Below are 14,521 nucleotides of genomic sequence, written 5' to 3'. Positions count from 1 at the left end.
ACCGTAAAACATTTGATTTAATATCTCCTCGTTCACTTCCTCCATTTCTTGTAATATACCAAACCATCTCACTAGTTTTCTAGCTCTTTGCTTCTTCATCCTTGTCAGCTCCTAATTATAGCACAGTTTTTCAAATTTGATATCGTAGAATCCGTTTAAAGTAAAGTAAAGTTTCACAAATTAAACGCAAATATATCATACTGAAAAACGTATGTCAACTATAAAACCAGAAGCTGCCAATTATTTATGAAGGTAACCTACTATCCTGTTAATACTAACCTTGAAATGTTTTGTTTACACGAGTGCAATTTGATTTAGTTTTCATAAAGTAGCATTCAGTAGTAAGTGAATGTAATCATTTTCACACGGTAGTATCTATCTATTAAAATGCTACAATAGCAATTAAAAGCGCCTGAGCTCCAACCTATAACTTAAGCTTTCAAATCTTTTATTTACGTTTATGTGTGATTTCACGTTTAACAGAGACAAACATTTTAAGTATTTGTACTTTAAACAGTCTAAATTAGTTAACTATATCTTTTTCATAAAATTTATGATATAAAATTATTGTTCAAAGCCTTTGTATTTAAATAAGCCTTCTCTAAAATCAATGCATGTGAATTGTGCTTCCATCTTCCGAGTTCTTTTAAACCATATGTTGAGGACGTTTATATGTTTGTCGTCAATCCTTTCGACAATGAAATCTCGGAAACTACAGGCTCTAGAAAGATGACGTTTTCACTGATCGATTGCAAATTTCATGTAGATTGTCCAGTTCTAATTGAATATTTAAAAAACATGGCCACTATTTCTTTATTACATTTTTACGGGTATATGGGAAGTGTTGAAATTAAAAAAAACTAAAGCATCACATCCTAAGCATTATACATTCCAAACACCACACTGTTGTATATAGGGGTTGTATATGTCTCAGGGCAAATAATAATGGAAAGGAAGGATAATCATTTCTCCAGTCTAAGATGAACCTTTTTTTTTTGGGGGGGGGTGAGGGGTGAGTGTTTTGCCCAATGAACACCATATATAACTGACATTATGATTAATTGTGTATGTAATGTATTTGCTTATTACATACTGCATGCAAGAAGAAAGAAAACACTGGTCATACATGAATTAGAAACTCCAACCGGAAGCAGGCTCAAATCTTGCAAACGGTGCGAGATACTCAGAAAAATAATCGAAAAATCTCCCCTTTATGATAACCCTTGGCTTTTTTTAAAAATCAATACGTCTTTCACTTGTGTCTGTAAAGAGACAGGTACAGATGTTGTAAGGAATGATAAGGATATTTATGCTCATATGCGAATGATGCGCTGTGTAGAGAGCGCAGGTTCAGCTAGTCTATACATTAAAATGCTAGGTTTGTATGTTTGTCTCCAATCCTTTCGACAATAAGACCTCGGAAACCACAAGTGCTAGAAACGTGCCGTTTTTGCTAGTCGATTCCAAATTTTGTGTAGATTGTCCAGTTCTAATTGAATATTTAAAAAACATGGTCGTTATTTCTTTATTACATTTCTAGGGGTACATTGGAAGTGTTGAAATTTAAAAAAAGTAAAGGATCATATCCTACGAGTTATAATTCCAACACCACACATTTGTATACAGAGGTTGTATATCTCTCAGGCATTTGTTTCATGGTCAAATGATAACGAAAAACGAAGGATAACCATTTCTTCAGTCTAAGACGAATCTTTATTGTTTGGAGTGTTTTGCTCAATGAGCACCATATATCACTGAAATTATAATTAATTGTGTGTACAATGTATTTCCTTATTACATACTGTATGCAAGAAGAAAGAAAACACTGATCATACATGAACAGAAACTCTAACCGGAATTAGACTCAATCCTGCAAACGGTGCAAGATAGTGAAAAAATAATCGAAAAAAATCTCCCCTTGCCGATTTTTATCAAGACGTCTTTCACTTGTGTCTATAAAGGGACATATGTTGTGAGGAATGACAAAGAGATTAGGTTAGCTTATGATGCGTTGTGTAGAGAGCACAGGTTCAGCTAGTGTGATGTTAAAAATTTCATCTGTACTGTATCGCAGATTACAAGAACGTAAGTGTAATTGTTGAACTTCTATGCACAATTCTCTTGGGAACATTCAGCCACTTAACATTGTTCCACATATACACTACAAAGTGCGAAAAAAAAAAACCTACTTGAAAATCACACGAGAAAACTGTGTGTTATCTAAAAAAAAAACATACCTTGCATTCCAGAGAAAAGATCATGATAAAATCCTCACCCTTCAGTCGAAAGGATCCACTTGTTTTCCTGAAGGATGTAGAGACTCACACTCACGCCAGCAGCGGGTAATCCTCTCGATGTATCCGTTACTGTGCAAGAAAGTAGGCCTTTTTTAGGCGGCGGGGGCCACGTAACTTCTATCACCTGAAAAAATAAATAAATAAAATAATAATAATAATGAACTAATTCTACAGGGCTTAAAGCTTCTTAAAGCAGGTGACTACGAAGTTTCTACAGCTTGTTTTTCCCTGTTATATACCTGAAACCAATACCACAGCAGAAATCACTAAAAGTATTAGTTCAATCTCCACTACTAAAATATGCTTGTCATTTAATGTTATTGTGAATTCACTGTTGGCAAGTATCGACTTTTACTGATGCGCATGATTCTTGGAACGACTGCCAAACTTGTTATATACTCATACACATTGGTATACTTTAGAAACCCCGAGACACGGTAGATTGTAGTTCAATCATACGGTTAGTTTCAGGATACTAGCACTTGATAACCATCTTCCACTAGTTGTGATTCATTTATAAATGATTAAAAAAAAAAAAGAAAAAAAAAAAGAAAAGGAAAGGAAAAGAAAAAAGAAAAAAATGGGTACTTAGATATGATCTAAATTTTTTTGAAACCTCAAAGCTCTGTTATAAATGTATATGATCCCATTGTTTATCAAGACTAACCTTCTACACCGTACCCACCTGCTATAAGAAGCTTTAAGCCAGAAGTTGTTTCCACAAGATTTAGGGGATGATATAAAGACAACAAGTTGGTCGAATAGGGAAGGAATATGAAACTGTAAGGTAAATCAATTCAATTCTACAGTTTGAGAAAACTGAAAGCTAATCGTAACAACACTAAAAGGATACTAATAAATCCACCCTGTGCCAAGCCAAACGTGACAGGATTGTTTTTTATCACCTGCCTGCTTAAGATTTATATTTGTATAGTATTATGTTTTTCTTCTTTTAGCCAAGGGCTTCCCAACTAGAACTGCATCACGCAAGCAATGTACCCCGCTCATCTGAAAGACACCTAGATTTAATTACCTGTATGACATTTGGAGAGCTACAGTTATTCCGATTTTCTTCAATCATCTTCCTTTTGTGGCTAAACAGTTAGCGTTGTGGCTTTTAGCGCAAAAAGCCCACATTCAAGAGTCCTAATGAGATATAACACGGTTTCGATTCCATGTTAAAAGTAGATCTATACCTTACACACAGTGCGACAATTATGATTTTTTTTCTTCTTTTTTTAAACTGCAGAATTCGTTTTAGTACGGAAGTTTTTCATAACAGTGAATCTTGAATATGAGCTTGAGAACACATGCAGAAATTTCCAGCCCGGCCGACTGCCATTGTGCTAAGTATAGAATGGTGTACGATACTTCGTCACAGTCCCAACAATGGAACAGAGAGTGAGTATCAAGTTCTGTGCATTCTATCGGAAAACACCATTGGAAACACATGAAATATTGTAAAAGGTTTATTAGTGGAGTAGGGTAACGTTACGAGATAGGGGAATCTTGCAAATCATGATACAAACATGCCACTTGGTAATTTAGTAGATATATACCTAAGAATGAAATTTAGATGTAGACCCCAAAAATCAAACCCTTTATTTGGCCCTGTGACGTCATCATACAACATGGCTGACATGGGCATTACAGAAACACAGTACAGGCACATAAATCGTTGATTACAAACGATATATTCTATATTTTGATGGATGAACTGAATTATGTATTGATTAAAGTCTTCCACATTGCCATAATAGAAAAAAGTAATACTATATAACGAGTATTAAACAGAGGCGGCTCGCGAGGGAAGTCACACAGGTAAGATTTGGATTTTTCTATTAAAACTAAAAGATGGAAACTTTCCTAATTTACTGATTGTTATATATAACAATTATTATATTAATTAACTTTTTTTTTACTTAATTTGAAGAGAAAAAACATTAATTTTTACCGGTGTAACTTCCTCACAAGCCGCCTCTGGTATCAAGATTATCAAGAGTGTGCAGATTACACGATATTTCTTTTCTCTAACATTAGCATGCCTCCATCACTTACAGATCACTAATTTCCATTGGAAGTATTTGTTTTACACTGACCATCGCATTCACACAAAGGTGTGCAGGGAAGAGATAACTTAGCACATTTACATGCACGCGAACACAGTGATTTACATCCACAGTGAAAATGCTCTTGGTAGTATTCAGACATTTGTTTCAGTAAAGACCATAAAGGTGAGTATGAAGGATCAGCTTTCTTCCAGCCCCATTGCTGAGGATCGGGTATATTAGGTTTTAACTTATGCCACTAAGACCAAATATATCCACCTTGAAACACTGCTTGTTTCACATGCTGAAGAAGTGCTCCCTGAGTTGGAGGTACACTTTCCAGTGAACGACCTTTCTTGGTAACGAGCATTTTCCGACATTCTTTAACACTCTCTGCGGTGCTTCTGCGATCATACAAGCACACAGTAAAGCGCTGCATTTCCCCGAAAGAACTGTCTGCAATTTCCGAAGGACACTGTGAAAGCTCCACAAATGCATCAGTGACATATGAGTTTGCTTGCCAAGCTTCCCAGGCTGTTTTCTTCCCACGTCCTGCAAAGGCTGATACCGTATCGCAGCCAGTGAATGCGTGCCAGAATGGAATTGCTTTGAAAATCTTGGTTCCAAGCTTTTTTTTTGCATAGTCATGGACAGGAAGGTATCTTCGATTCCTTCCAACTCCGTAATCAATCCATAGATGAGAGAGGGTTAGGTTGGGAAAGGCATGTAAAGCTAGCACCACCACATCAGAATCAACTGTTCTGAAGATAATCGATTTGTGACCAGAGTCACTGGCCTGTTTGGCATGCAGAAGTAGTCGAGTATCGGCTTCTTCATGTGTACAGGGTGCGAGTTTGGAAACATCAACATTGGGCGTGATCCATATGCCAGTGTCTTTAGTGCAGACAACAGTCTTGCCTTCTGGTGTGTGAATATTTGACAAGAAGTCTGCAATGAGTTGGAATAACCCTTGTTTGTTGTCTTCATTATGCAGAAACATGGTCCAATTTTTAGGAATCCGCTTAGAGTCCCCAACTCGTACTCGTGGCGAAATTCCTCGTTTTCGACGCTCTTCCGTTTTCAGGCTGCCTGGTAGATAGCAGTTAAAAACAAAGTCTACTCTAGTTTTGTCCGTGAGGATTGATAATATATATGGTTTCACTTTCGTATCAAAGTAATCTCGGAAGGTTTCTGTAGGAGATGGTTTCAACATGTGTATGACAGCAGAACCATCAAGTATTACACATGTGGCCTGGGGAGCATTATGCTGGGAATCTCCGAACTTTTCCAGACACGTAACAACATCTGACTTAGTTCCCTTGCGAATGAAACCATCGTCAGAAAGTAATGGAGGATACTCCAAATTTTCATGAGCGAAGAAGTCAGAAAGATCGCCTTGTCGGCTCTGACAAGCAATAAACATTCCGCTGCAAAGAGAACAATCATTTTTCATGATATTAACCTTGCGGTGTGCGGCAGTGGTCTTTGTGATTTGTTTGCGGTGGAGGGTTAGATTATTTCGATGAATTGGTTCAAAAATTGATTTACTTCACTGCATTAAGCGTTCTTTTTTGAAGCTGTCTACTCGTCTCTGCCGAGCTTTCAGCATTGTACACTGATGCAATTGCATCTTCGCTCATAATTACGTCAGACACTATGCTTACAAGGTCAGTGCCGTCTTGCGTGAAAGGATTTCTGTGTCTTCTGAAAATGTACACACCAGTCTTGAGACGTCTTTTACAAATCGTTTATTGGCAGGCAGAGTGTCTTCGTGATGAATCTGACAATCACCTTCATCAAGTAACAATCTATATTCTTCTTCAAAATTGGAAATGAGATTGGCAATAACTGGACCAGACACCATCCACTTCAAGAGCGCTGAAGAATTGTCAATTATTCCAACTGCTACGCCTTCAGACTTGACAACTTTGTTGCATTGTTCATGCATTTGATCATGGCCCATACAAGAATGACGACGACTTGTCTTAGTACTAACGAAACCTCCTCGCACAAACTCTTCATAAATGGTAGGATGTCTGCAGCTGAGCTCCTGTAATGACTTAGCAAATATTGGCATCTAACGTGCGTAGTGCGTGTGGTCCAAGGCGAACATCCAGGGACACAACTCTGATAGGGAACTGATGTAGAGTTCAAAATCTGCAGAACGGAAGCTGTGCAAGAGCCTAAAGAGAAGCATTTCAAGTTCAAATACTTACACCATTCATTCTGTCTAATTTTAACCCACTGTTCAATTCTTTGGGGACACTCAGGCGATGCACTTTCTGAGTATGCTTTCTTCAGCATTTAGTACAGGGCTGCAGATGTCACTTCGTGAGCATATCTCGCTCGCTTCACGTAAAATCCATGTAAGCAATTATCTGCTTTTCCAGCAGTGGTTACGCCTGCTTCCACTAGAAGATTAGTCCACCCACTCTCAGCCAACCAGTTACCCAACATTTCTAAGGTTGTCATTTCAATATGAAGTGGACCCATCATAACTAACATCTTGTCTTCCCCATACTGAAGAGGCTGGTACCACTGAACTTGCTTCACTACAGCAAAAACGGTTTGATCACAGGTAACCACGGGAACTTGGGAAGGATTAAGTGATGACACAGTCTGAATGATTATGTCAATGTAATGACGAATCATGGCAGACGAGTTTATGGAGTCTGGCAACAAGGGTAGTAGAACACACCTACTTGTAGGTTGAATCTTACCACGAAGTTGCTGAGAATGGAAAGCTGCCCAGGTAATATGTTCTTCAGAAATACTGCGCCTTCTCTGTGTCAATAATCTCGATTGCTTTCAACCACATATTTGATAAAATATCTTCCTGTAGCGGTAATTCAACACTATTGACGGTAGAAAGAGGCACATATGATTTAAGCATTGACATCTGAGGAACATTTGTGAACCATGCAGGCAAGTCACCTTTTCATTTGCCGGACCACTTGTTGATTATAACCCCAGTATCGCTGCGAGGATAAGATGGCTGAATTATAGATATCCCGGTCCCGTGAAATGCTTGCATAGAGGTTGCTGACGACGGTTTGTAATCGATATTGTCTATGGCAGCACAAGTAAAAACGCCTGTTTGAAGGTTATCTTTATGTACTCTCTTCTTAGTTTCAAATTGTTCACACAGTGCATTGGTCATGGTGGCCGATACCTCCCGAACTCGATCATATGATACACTCACACCTAAAAAATGAAATGAAATCTTTAAGTTTTACGTCCCACGATTATGCCGGTTAGGCTAAAGGAGACGGTGAGGATGAAAGATGAGTGAAATGGTGGAATGAAGAAGGTGGGAGGAAACGGGAGAACCCCGAGAAAACCCACGAGCACGGTGTTTGTCCACCACAAAGTTCACTTGGCGGAGGCTGGGATCGAACCCGGGACCCCAAGCACCAGAGGTGAACGCTCTACCACTGAGCCACCGCGCCCCCCACACTCACACCTACTTTATTCAGTCTATCTATGATCTTTCTGTTCCGCGCTTTTGAATGGATCATTAATCCAATGTACAGGGGCAGCGGAGTCTCGCTTGATAGTGGATGGCGTACATTTCCCTGTCCTTGCTTTTTTCTCGTTTCACTGCGTGTCAGTAACTGAGACACTGACAGTGAAGCACGGCTTACATCAACAGTTTCTTCATTTGCAATATTAGGACCTTCAAGAATCATCCGTACAAGTGTTACTAGTGATTGTGGAACTGATTGCTCCTGGCAAGCTGTGGTAAAATGCCCATTGAATTGTGGGAAAGCTTTAAAAATGTGCTTTCGCACGATGGATGCAGCCCTAGCCTAACATATTCCATTATCTTCTGAATTCTGTAAGCAAGCACCGTAAATCAATTCTGCAACGCCAATTCTGCAAATGTCCGTTGCAATAGGCAATCTCAATTACATTTACATTTAACATTGGGGTTCATAACATTGTACGGTCGCCCAGATGTGTACCTGGAGATTTGACTATTATAGTTCCATTACTTGAGGTCCAGGTACTTATGTGGGTGACTGTACAACACAAAGTCTGCCCAGTTTTAAACGTTGCAACATATTAAATTTAAGATGACATATTTCCAACAATTTTGCTCTCTTTACATTTCTTTATTTCAGCAATAATAAGGGAGTTGGCCGATTTCAACGGACTTTTGTTTCATCCTGTATAATACTAATTACAGGATTCAGTGACAAAAAATGTACCTTTTATTAGCAAATATGAATAATACGAATTCAAAATTTGATGTGAATCACCGTTTGTAATCACCGTTTTATGAGCCTTTATTGTGAGAAACGGTGTTTCTGTAATGTCCGGGCGGCCATGTTGTATGATGACGTCACAGGGCCAAATAAAGGGTTTGATGTTTAGGGTCTACATCTAGATTTTATCCTTAGGTATTGGTCTACCACGTCACCAAATGGCATGTTTGTATCACGATTTGCAAGATTCTTCGGTTACCCTACCCCACTATATGGGGACAATTGCTTTCCTCGCTGCTCTGTTTCTGAATGTCGTAAGAGATTAAATGCTAGCAGGATGTCCGTAAGAGACGACGAGCGCTCAGCTTCAAGCAGGTCTGACAGAACAATTGAAATGATTAATCAAGTATAGAATATCATTTTGAATGACCGAAATGTCTCAGAGAAATATCAGACTTCGTGAGGATGAATTAGGAGGCTGTTCGTCAAATAATAATGGAAAGTTTAAAGAAAAAGAAGCTATGGTTACTCTCATCTTCTATAGACTCCCTGCCAGCAATGAACCTTTTATGTCATTCAAAAGCAAGGCAACGAGAGAGGCAATTGGCTTCACAAATCTTTCTTAACATCTCAAAGTTTCTGTTGGAGTTATACCAAAGAGCGTACAGAATTTGATATTCATTCGTTGTTTCGTTGTTGAGACGGTGACGAGGTATCAGCACCAGTTTACACTTACCCGCGTCACGTGTCCCACTGATGCCCGGCCGAGCTGGAAATATTTACACGTGTTGCCAAGGTCACAAGCAAGTTTCACCACTATGGAAATCTTCCTTGCAAAAGCTTACTTCGCAGCAAAAACAAATAAGTCCAGTTTCCTAATTGCCGCATTGTATATAACTTCGGTGCAACATTTTAATAAGACCTAAAGTAGAGGTTTTAAAGTTATAGAGAAATTGAATCCTTGGTAAATATTTTCCAACGGATAGCCAAATTTTCAACGTGGTTATACATAATTTTGTTTATTCTTGATTTTCTGTACACCCTGCTGATAAATTTACCTTAGTATGTAGAAACAGTTATATAAAGAAAATTTACTGCATTCTTTCATTCTATGGTAAACTTCTTACTGAGCAGACAATTAACTTGCATGAAAAACACGAGAAATTAAATCACAAGGTATCAACCTTTCAAAATACGTCAGCTTGTGTAAAACTTTTGAGACACAACTTAAAAGAACTTGTGAATTTCAGACATTTAGTTGGTAGACTGTGAAATATTAGACTAGTAGTTTTGAGAAACAGGCTCCTAATAGAGCTGAAATGACTGTCAAAAATGCCAACGTACACACTATCAACGGTAGATCATGTCAGAATAGTGGCCTTACTACAGTAAGGTATGCAGCAAATGGGCGTAGCACACGTAACATATTCACGTAATCAAAGTAATGTGTGTAACGTGGAAGATATTCCAGGAGACATAATCAACAGCGGATAGTCGCAGTACAGGGCGGCCACGCAAAATTGCGGCTTCAAGTTACCGGTATACCCGTACTACTGCATGGCGATGTTACCCATCTACAGTTATCTAGTTGGAGAAAAAATTCCGTGTGACCTCAGGGATCCAAGTGTCAATTCAATGTGAAACTGACTGCACGAGATAAGGCTTCGTTCTAGGAGGCCTGTGACAGCATCCCGAGTAACTGTATGACATAGAGCCTAACGTGTGTAATGGACGAAGGAACATGCAAACTGAACACGGGACCAGTGCGTCCACACAATATTAACAGACGCTGTACGGTTTGGGCTGAATTCCAATAATAACACTATTAGCGTTTGGAGGGCACCTGGTCAGCATTTCCGTGAACGTGTCAACACTGTCCTGGACTGGAATCATGTTGAGTTGAGTTAAGTTGATTTTAGTTTAGCGTCCCTTTCAGCAGCGAGGCTATATGAGACGTGGACCTACTGATTAACGTGGAATCCGAACCACATGAGCTCCCGCCGGAAATCGAACCCGGGTCTCCCACTGGAATCATGTTGAGTAGCCGGGACATAATAAATTTGGGCACAGGGTACTATGGATGAATAGACATACGTGGAAAGTGTTTTTAGACCTGTCGTTCTAGGATTTGCTCAGAATAATAAAGCAGAATTCAGGTTCATTCATGAATGATAATGACCGTTGTCATTTCTTCGAACAGCTTAAGATTCGTCGGATGAACTAATCAGTAGCTTCTTCCGATATGAATTGAATCGAATCTGTTTGGCACAGTCTCAAACGGGCATTACTAACCGCCCTCACCTCTCACAAACCATCAGGGAGTTTACACCCGCTGTCATATAGGAATGAGACAATCTTCTCTAACATGCAATGGATAATCTTGTTTCGAGCATGTCCCGACATGTTCAGGGACATCTACGTATTCGTGGAGGGCACAAACGTTACTGATAGGACAGACAATTGACATTTTGTGGTGCAATTTTACGGTTTAATGTTTCCTTTATGTTCTGTCTCATAGCTAATGTCTCCATTGCTTTTTGCTTAAACTATTTGAAGATAGGATGTTTGTTCTTGTGCGATCGATAATAAAAAATTCAAGTTGGCAAAACTTCTATTGAGGAGTGTATACAGAAGTAGAACCTTCCAGCAAACTTTTACTGTTTCTAACAAATCAACAAGTGATGATAATATAGCGATCATAATGCCACATGCGCTTTTTTCCCCTTTCTCTGCAAATACTGCCTTTTCTGTCTTCCTCCATCTCTTTTTTTCTTTCCTTTTATTTGATTTTCTTGCTATTACAACACAACAGTTTTAGAAAATTTATAGGTCTAAATATCATTGAGAACAGAAAACAAATGACACAACTTTGTTATAATTTCTGTACTGATGGTTTCTTACGTGAATTTCATCCTTACCTTATCTTTCGGATCAAGGTTTTCAGAAACAGTTTGTTCATTTCTGAAATTTTCATTGGTGGTATAACTCATGTTGTTGGGATCATCTTCATCTTCATCATCACTGTGCTCCAGTCCCAAAATCTTTTCCCCCTTCATCGTTTGTGGCCCTTGGGACTTGATAACAGTTTGCGTACCCTGAAATATAACAGTTTAGAATGAAATGTTTTAATGAAAAAAAAAAAAAAAATCAAAAGCATTATAGTTTCAGTGCTATTGCATAATAATTTTGTTAAGTAATGACTATATAATGTAAATATTAATGTCCCGAATAATCTTACAACAGATAAAGAAGTGTGCAATCATTAAGTGTAACGTACAAATAATGGTTGGTGTAGATTTAAGAGTATAACAGCATCTTCACAAATATTTAAGAGTATAATAACATCTTCACAAAGTGCCCGTTACAAGTTAGCAAAATTCCTACTCGCAACACGAAATTGCGTGTTTATATATATACAGGGTGTTACCTAAATGTCTCACAATATTTCGGGAAAATATCCTCATATCAAACAAAAAAAAAAAAAAAAAAAAGTTAATATTGTCCTGTGTTCAAAAGTGGATAGTTTCGGCGTTCAAGGTGCCGAAACCGTGAAGTAAGTGAACTTTAAAAGTTCATAGCTCCACTACTAAGGGACCTTTGTAGTTGGGTCAAGACATCACTGAGGAACTAGTATGTGAACAATCCAAATATCCATCTTTAAGAACCACCGGTACTTGCACAACTATCATTTTAGAGAGGCTGTTTAGGAGTGCTTGATCACTCTCCACCTTTGGACTGGTGCATTCTTAAACATGGATATTTGGATAGTTCACTTACCAGTTCCTCAGTGATGTCTTGACCCGACTACGATAGGTCCCATATTAGTGGAACTATGAACTTTTCAAATTCACTTATTTCACGTTTTCGGCACACCCTGTAAGTCGGAAACTATCTTTTTTTGAGCACAGGTCCATATGAAGTTTTTTTCTTATTTTGATGTGAGAAATCTGTTCCCAAAATATTGTGACACATGTAACACCCTTAGGGGTGTAGCCAGCAGGTTTGTGTAGGGGGGGCGGTCATTTTTGAGGGGGGGCCAGCTACAATGTACAAAGCCAAAAAAAAAGTGTTGCTGCTAGTGTTTTTGAAGCCTGAAAGAAAGAAAAAATTTGGTTTCCTTCTGGAAAACTAAAAACACTATTTTAGCTTCTTCTTCTTATTATTATTATTATTCATAAATTATATTCAAGATAGTTTTTATTATGCTTAATCAAGAACTACTGCCCGGGACCAAACACTATACTTTTGTGCATAACTATAAAGGTAACCAAGAAAGTTCTATCCCTTTTCGTGGAGGTCTGTTTTCAATTGGACCTCACACCGTGAGTTGAATGCGAGTGGAGATAAGGCGAACGTCAGTTGTTGGTGTGGGTATATCCAACATACTACCTGGTTGTGCAAATTCAGACACACCGTGAACTTGCGTAAAGACAGAGGGAACATGGGACATCCAGAGCGTCATAAGAGCATGTATGCTGAACGAGTTCAAATGGAGGTCAAACACCGCTGTAGCGAAACAGAAGATATGCCAGGCCTTTGGTGAGGGTGTCGTGACGACGCGGACATTGTAGCGATGGTTTAACAGGTTTAAGAACGATGACGAAACATCCGAAAACACCACGTACCAGAAGACCAACACATGTACAAAGAGGAACTGGGAATACAATTCAGTGTGTGGAGAAACCATTCGGCAGCACATCCATCAACTTGTGAAGCACTACAAGTTGGGTCGATGGGTCTCTCATATTTTGACTTCGGGCCAGAAGGCAACGCGGCAGTCGCCTGTGTTTATTTACTGTTTCGGAGCCATTTCTAGACAGGGCGTTGACATGTGATAAAAAGTGTGTCCTATACGAAGCTCCACGGCGCCGTCGTCATTGGTTAGCATCCCATGAACCGATTTCAAAACAGCCGAAATCAGCACTGTACCAGAAGAAGGTCCTTCTATGTGTTTGGTGCATTGTGCATCGGGAACTGCTACCAGCTGTCAGAGTATCAATGGAACTGTTTAGTGTCAGCAGTTGAGCTGTGCTCAACAAAAACTCAAAACTCTGGAGCCATCACTTCTGAATTGCAAATGGGTCCTCGTTTACGGGACAACGCTAAGTCCCATGTGGCTAGGATGACTCAGGACACCATTTTTCGCCTTGGATGGGAAACAATATTGCAGGCACTATATTCCCCGGGTATTGCACCGTCTGATTATCACCTGTTCCATTCTTTGGACAATCACCTTAGACGACGCCAGTTCAAATCCCTAGTAAAAGTCCAAAATGCACCTGATACTTTCTTCGTTTCACGGCCCACCAAGTTCTACCGCTATGGATTCCATGGCCTTCCAGAACGTTTTCAGAAGGTCGTTGATGCTGATGGGGACTATTTTTGATCTTCCAGGTTAGGTGACATATCGATGTTCGAAGGTGGTGGGTGAAAAAGCAACAAAACTTTTCTTGGTTACCTTTATATTTAAATTTAAGACCTTGTATACAGAATCTATCTACACAAGATTGATTTTCTTTGAAATTTCAAGTAATTTCTTTACGGTTTCCTGACAAAAATATTTATTTATTATTCGTGACTTAAAAAACATAATTATTTTATTACACTGAGTAGAAATAAATCCAAATTTAATAAAAGCATTGTTTCTCACCAAATTTTCCATCCTCTATGTCTTTTAAAACACTTGTTAAAGCATATAAAAATATACTGTACTTACAAATCAGTTTAGTACCTTTGTTTTATGGCTGTATTTGTAGTACCTTGTTAAAACGTTTGTCTTCAAACTGTCAAATATAAATCGCAGTAAATTGCGTAATCTGCTGTCACAAAAAGTATCCTATTTCTCGATCAGTATAAGGAAGAGATACTGTACTATTTTTCGATCGGTATGGAAAAACAATATTTCTCCATACTATTTTACCATAAATTATTAATTGTCAATAAACTTTGTTACTTTTAAATGAATGAA

General features: G+C 38.6%; 1 protein-coding gene across 1 annotated transcript in view; it reads right to left on the bottom strand.

The window, feature by feature from the left end:
- Window positions 1-14,521, bottom strand: part of LOC145662345 (uncharacterized) — a 41,700-nt gene that overhangs the window by 9,535 nt on the left and 17,644 nt on the right. The window contains exons 5-6 of the mRNA XM_081727850.1: window positions 11,472-11,648; window positions 2,276-2,421 (exon numbers count right to left, since the gene is read on the bottom strand). Coding sequence (XP_081583976.1) covers window positions 2,276-2,421; window positions 11,472-11,648 — 323 coding nt within the window. The remainder of the gene's footprint in view (window positions 1-2,275; window positions 2,422-11,471; window positions 11,649-14,521) is intronic.

This window comes from Thermobia domestica, chromosome 10 (assembly GCF_964235325.1).
Source record: "Thermobia domestica chromosome 10, izTheDome1.hap1.1, whole genome shotgun sequence".
NCBI classification, from domain to species: Eukaryota; Metazoa; Arthropoda; class Insecta; order Zygentoma; family Lepismatidae; genus Thermobia; species Thermobia domestica.
This window is presented reverse-complemented; position numbering and strand designations above follow the sequence as displayed.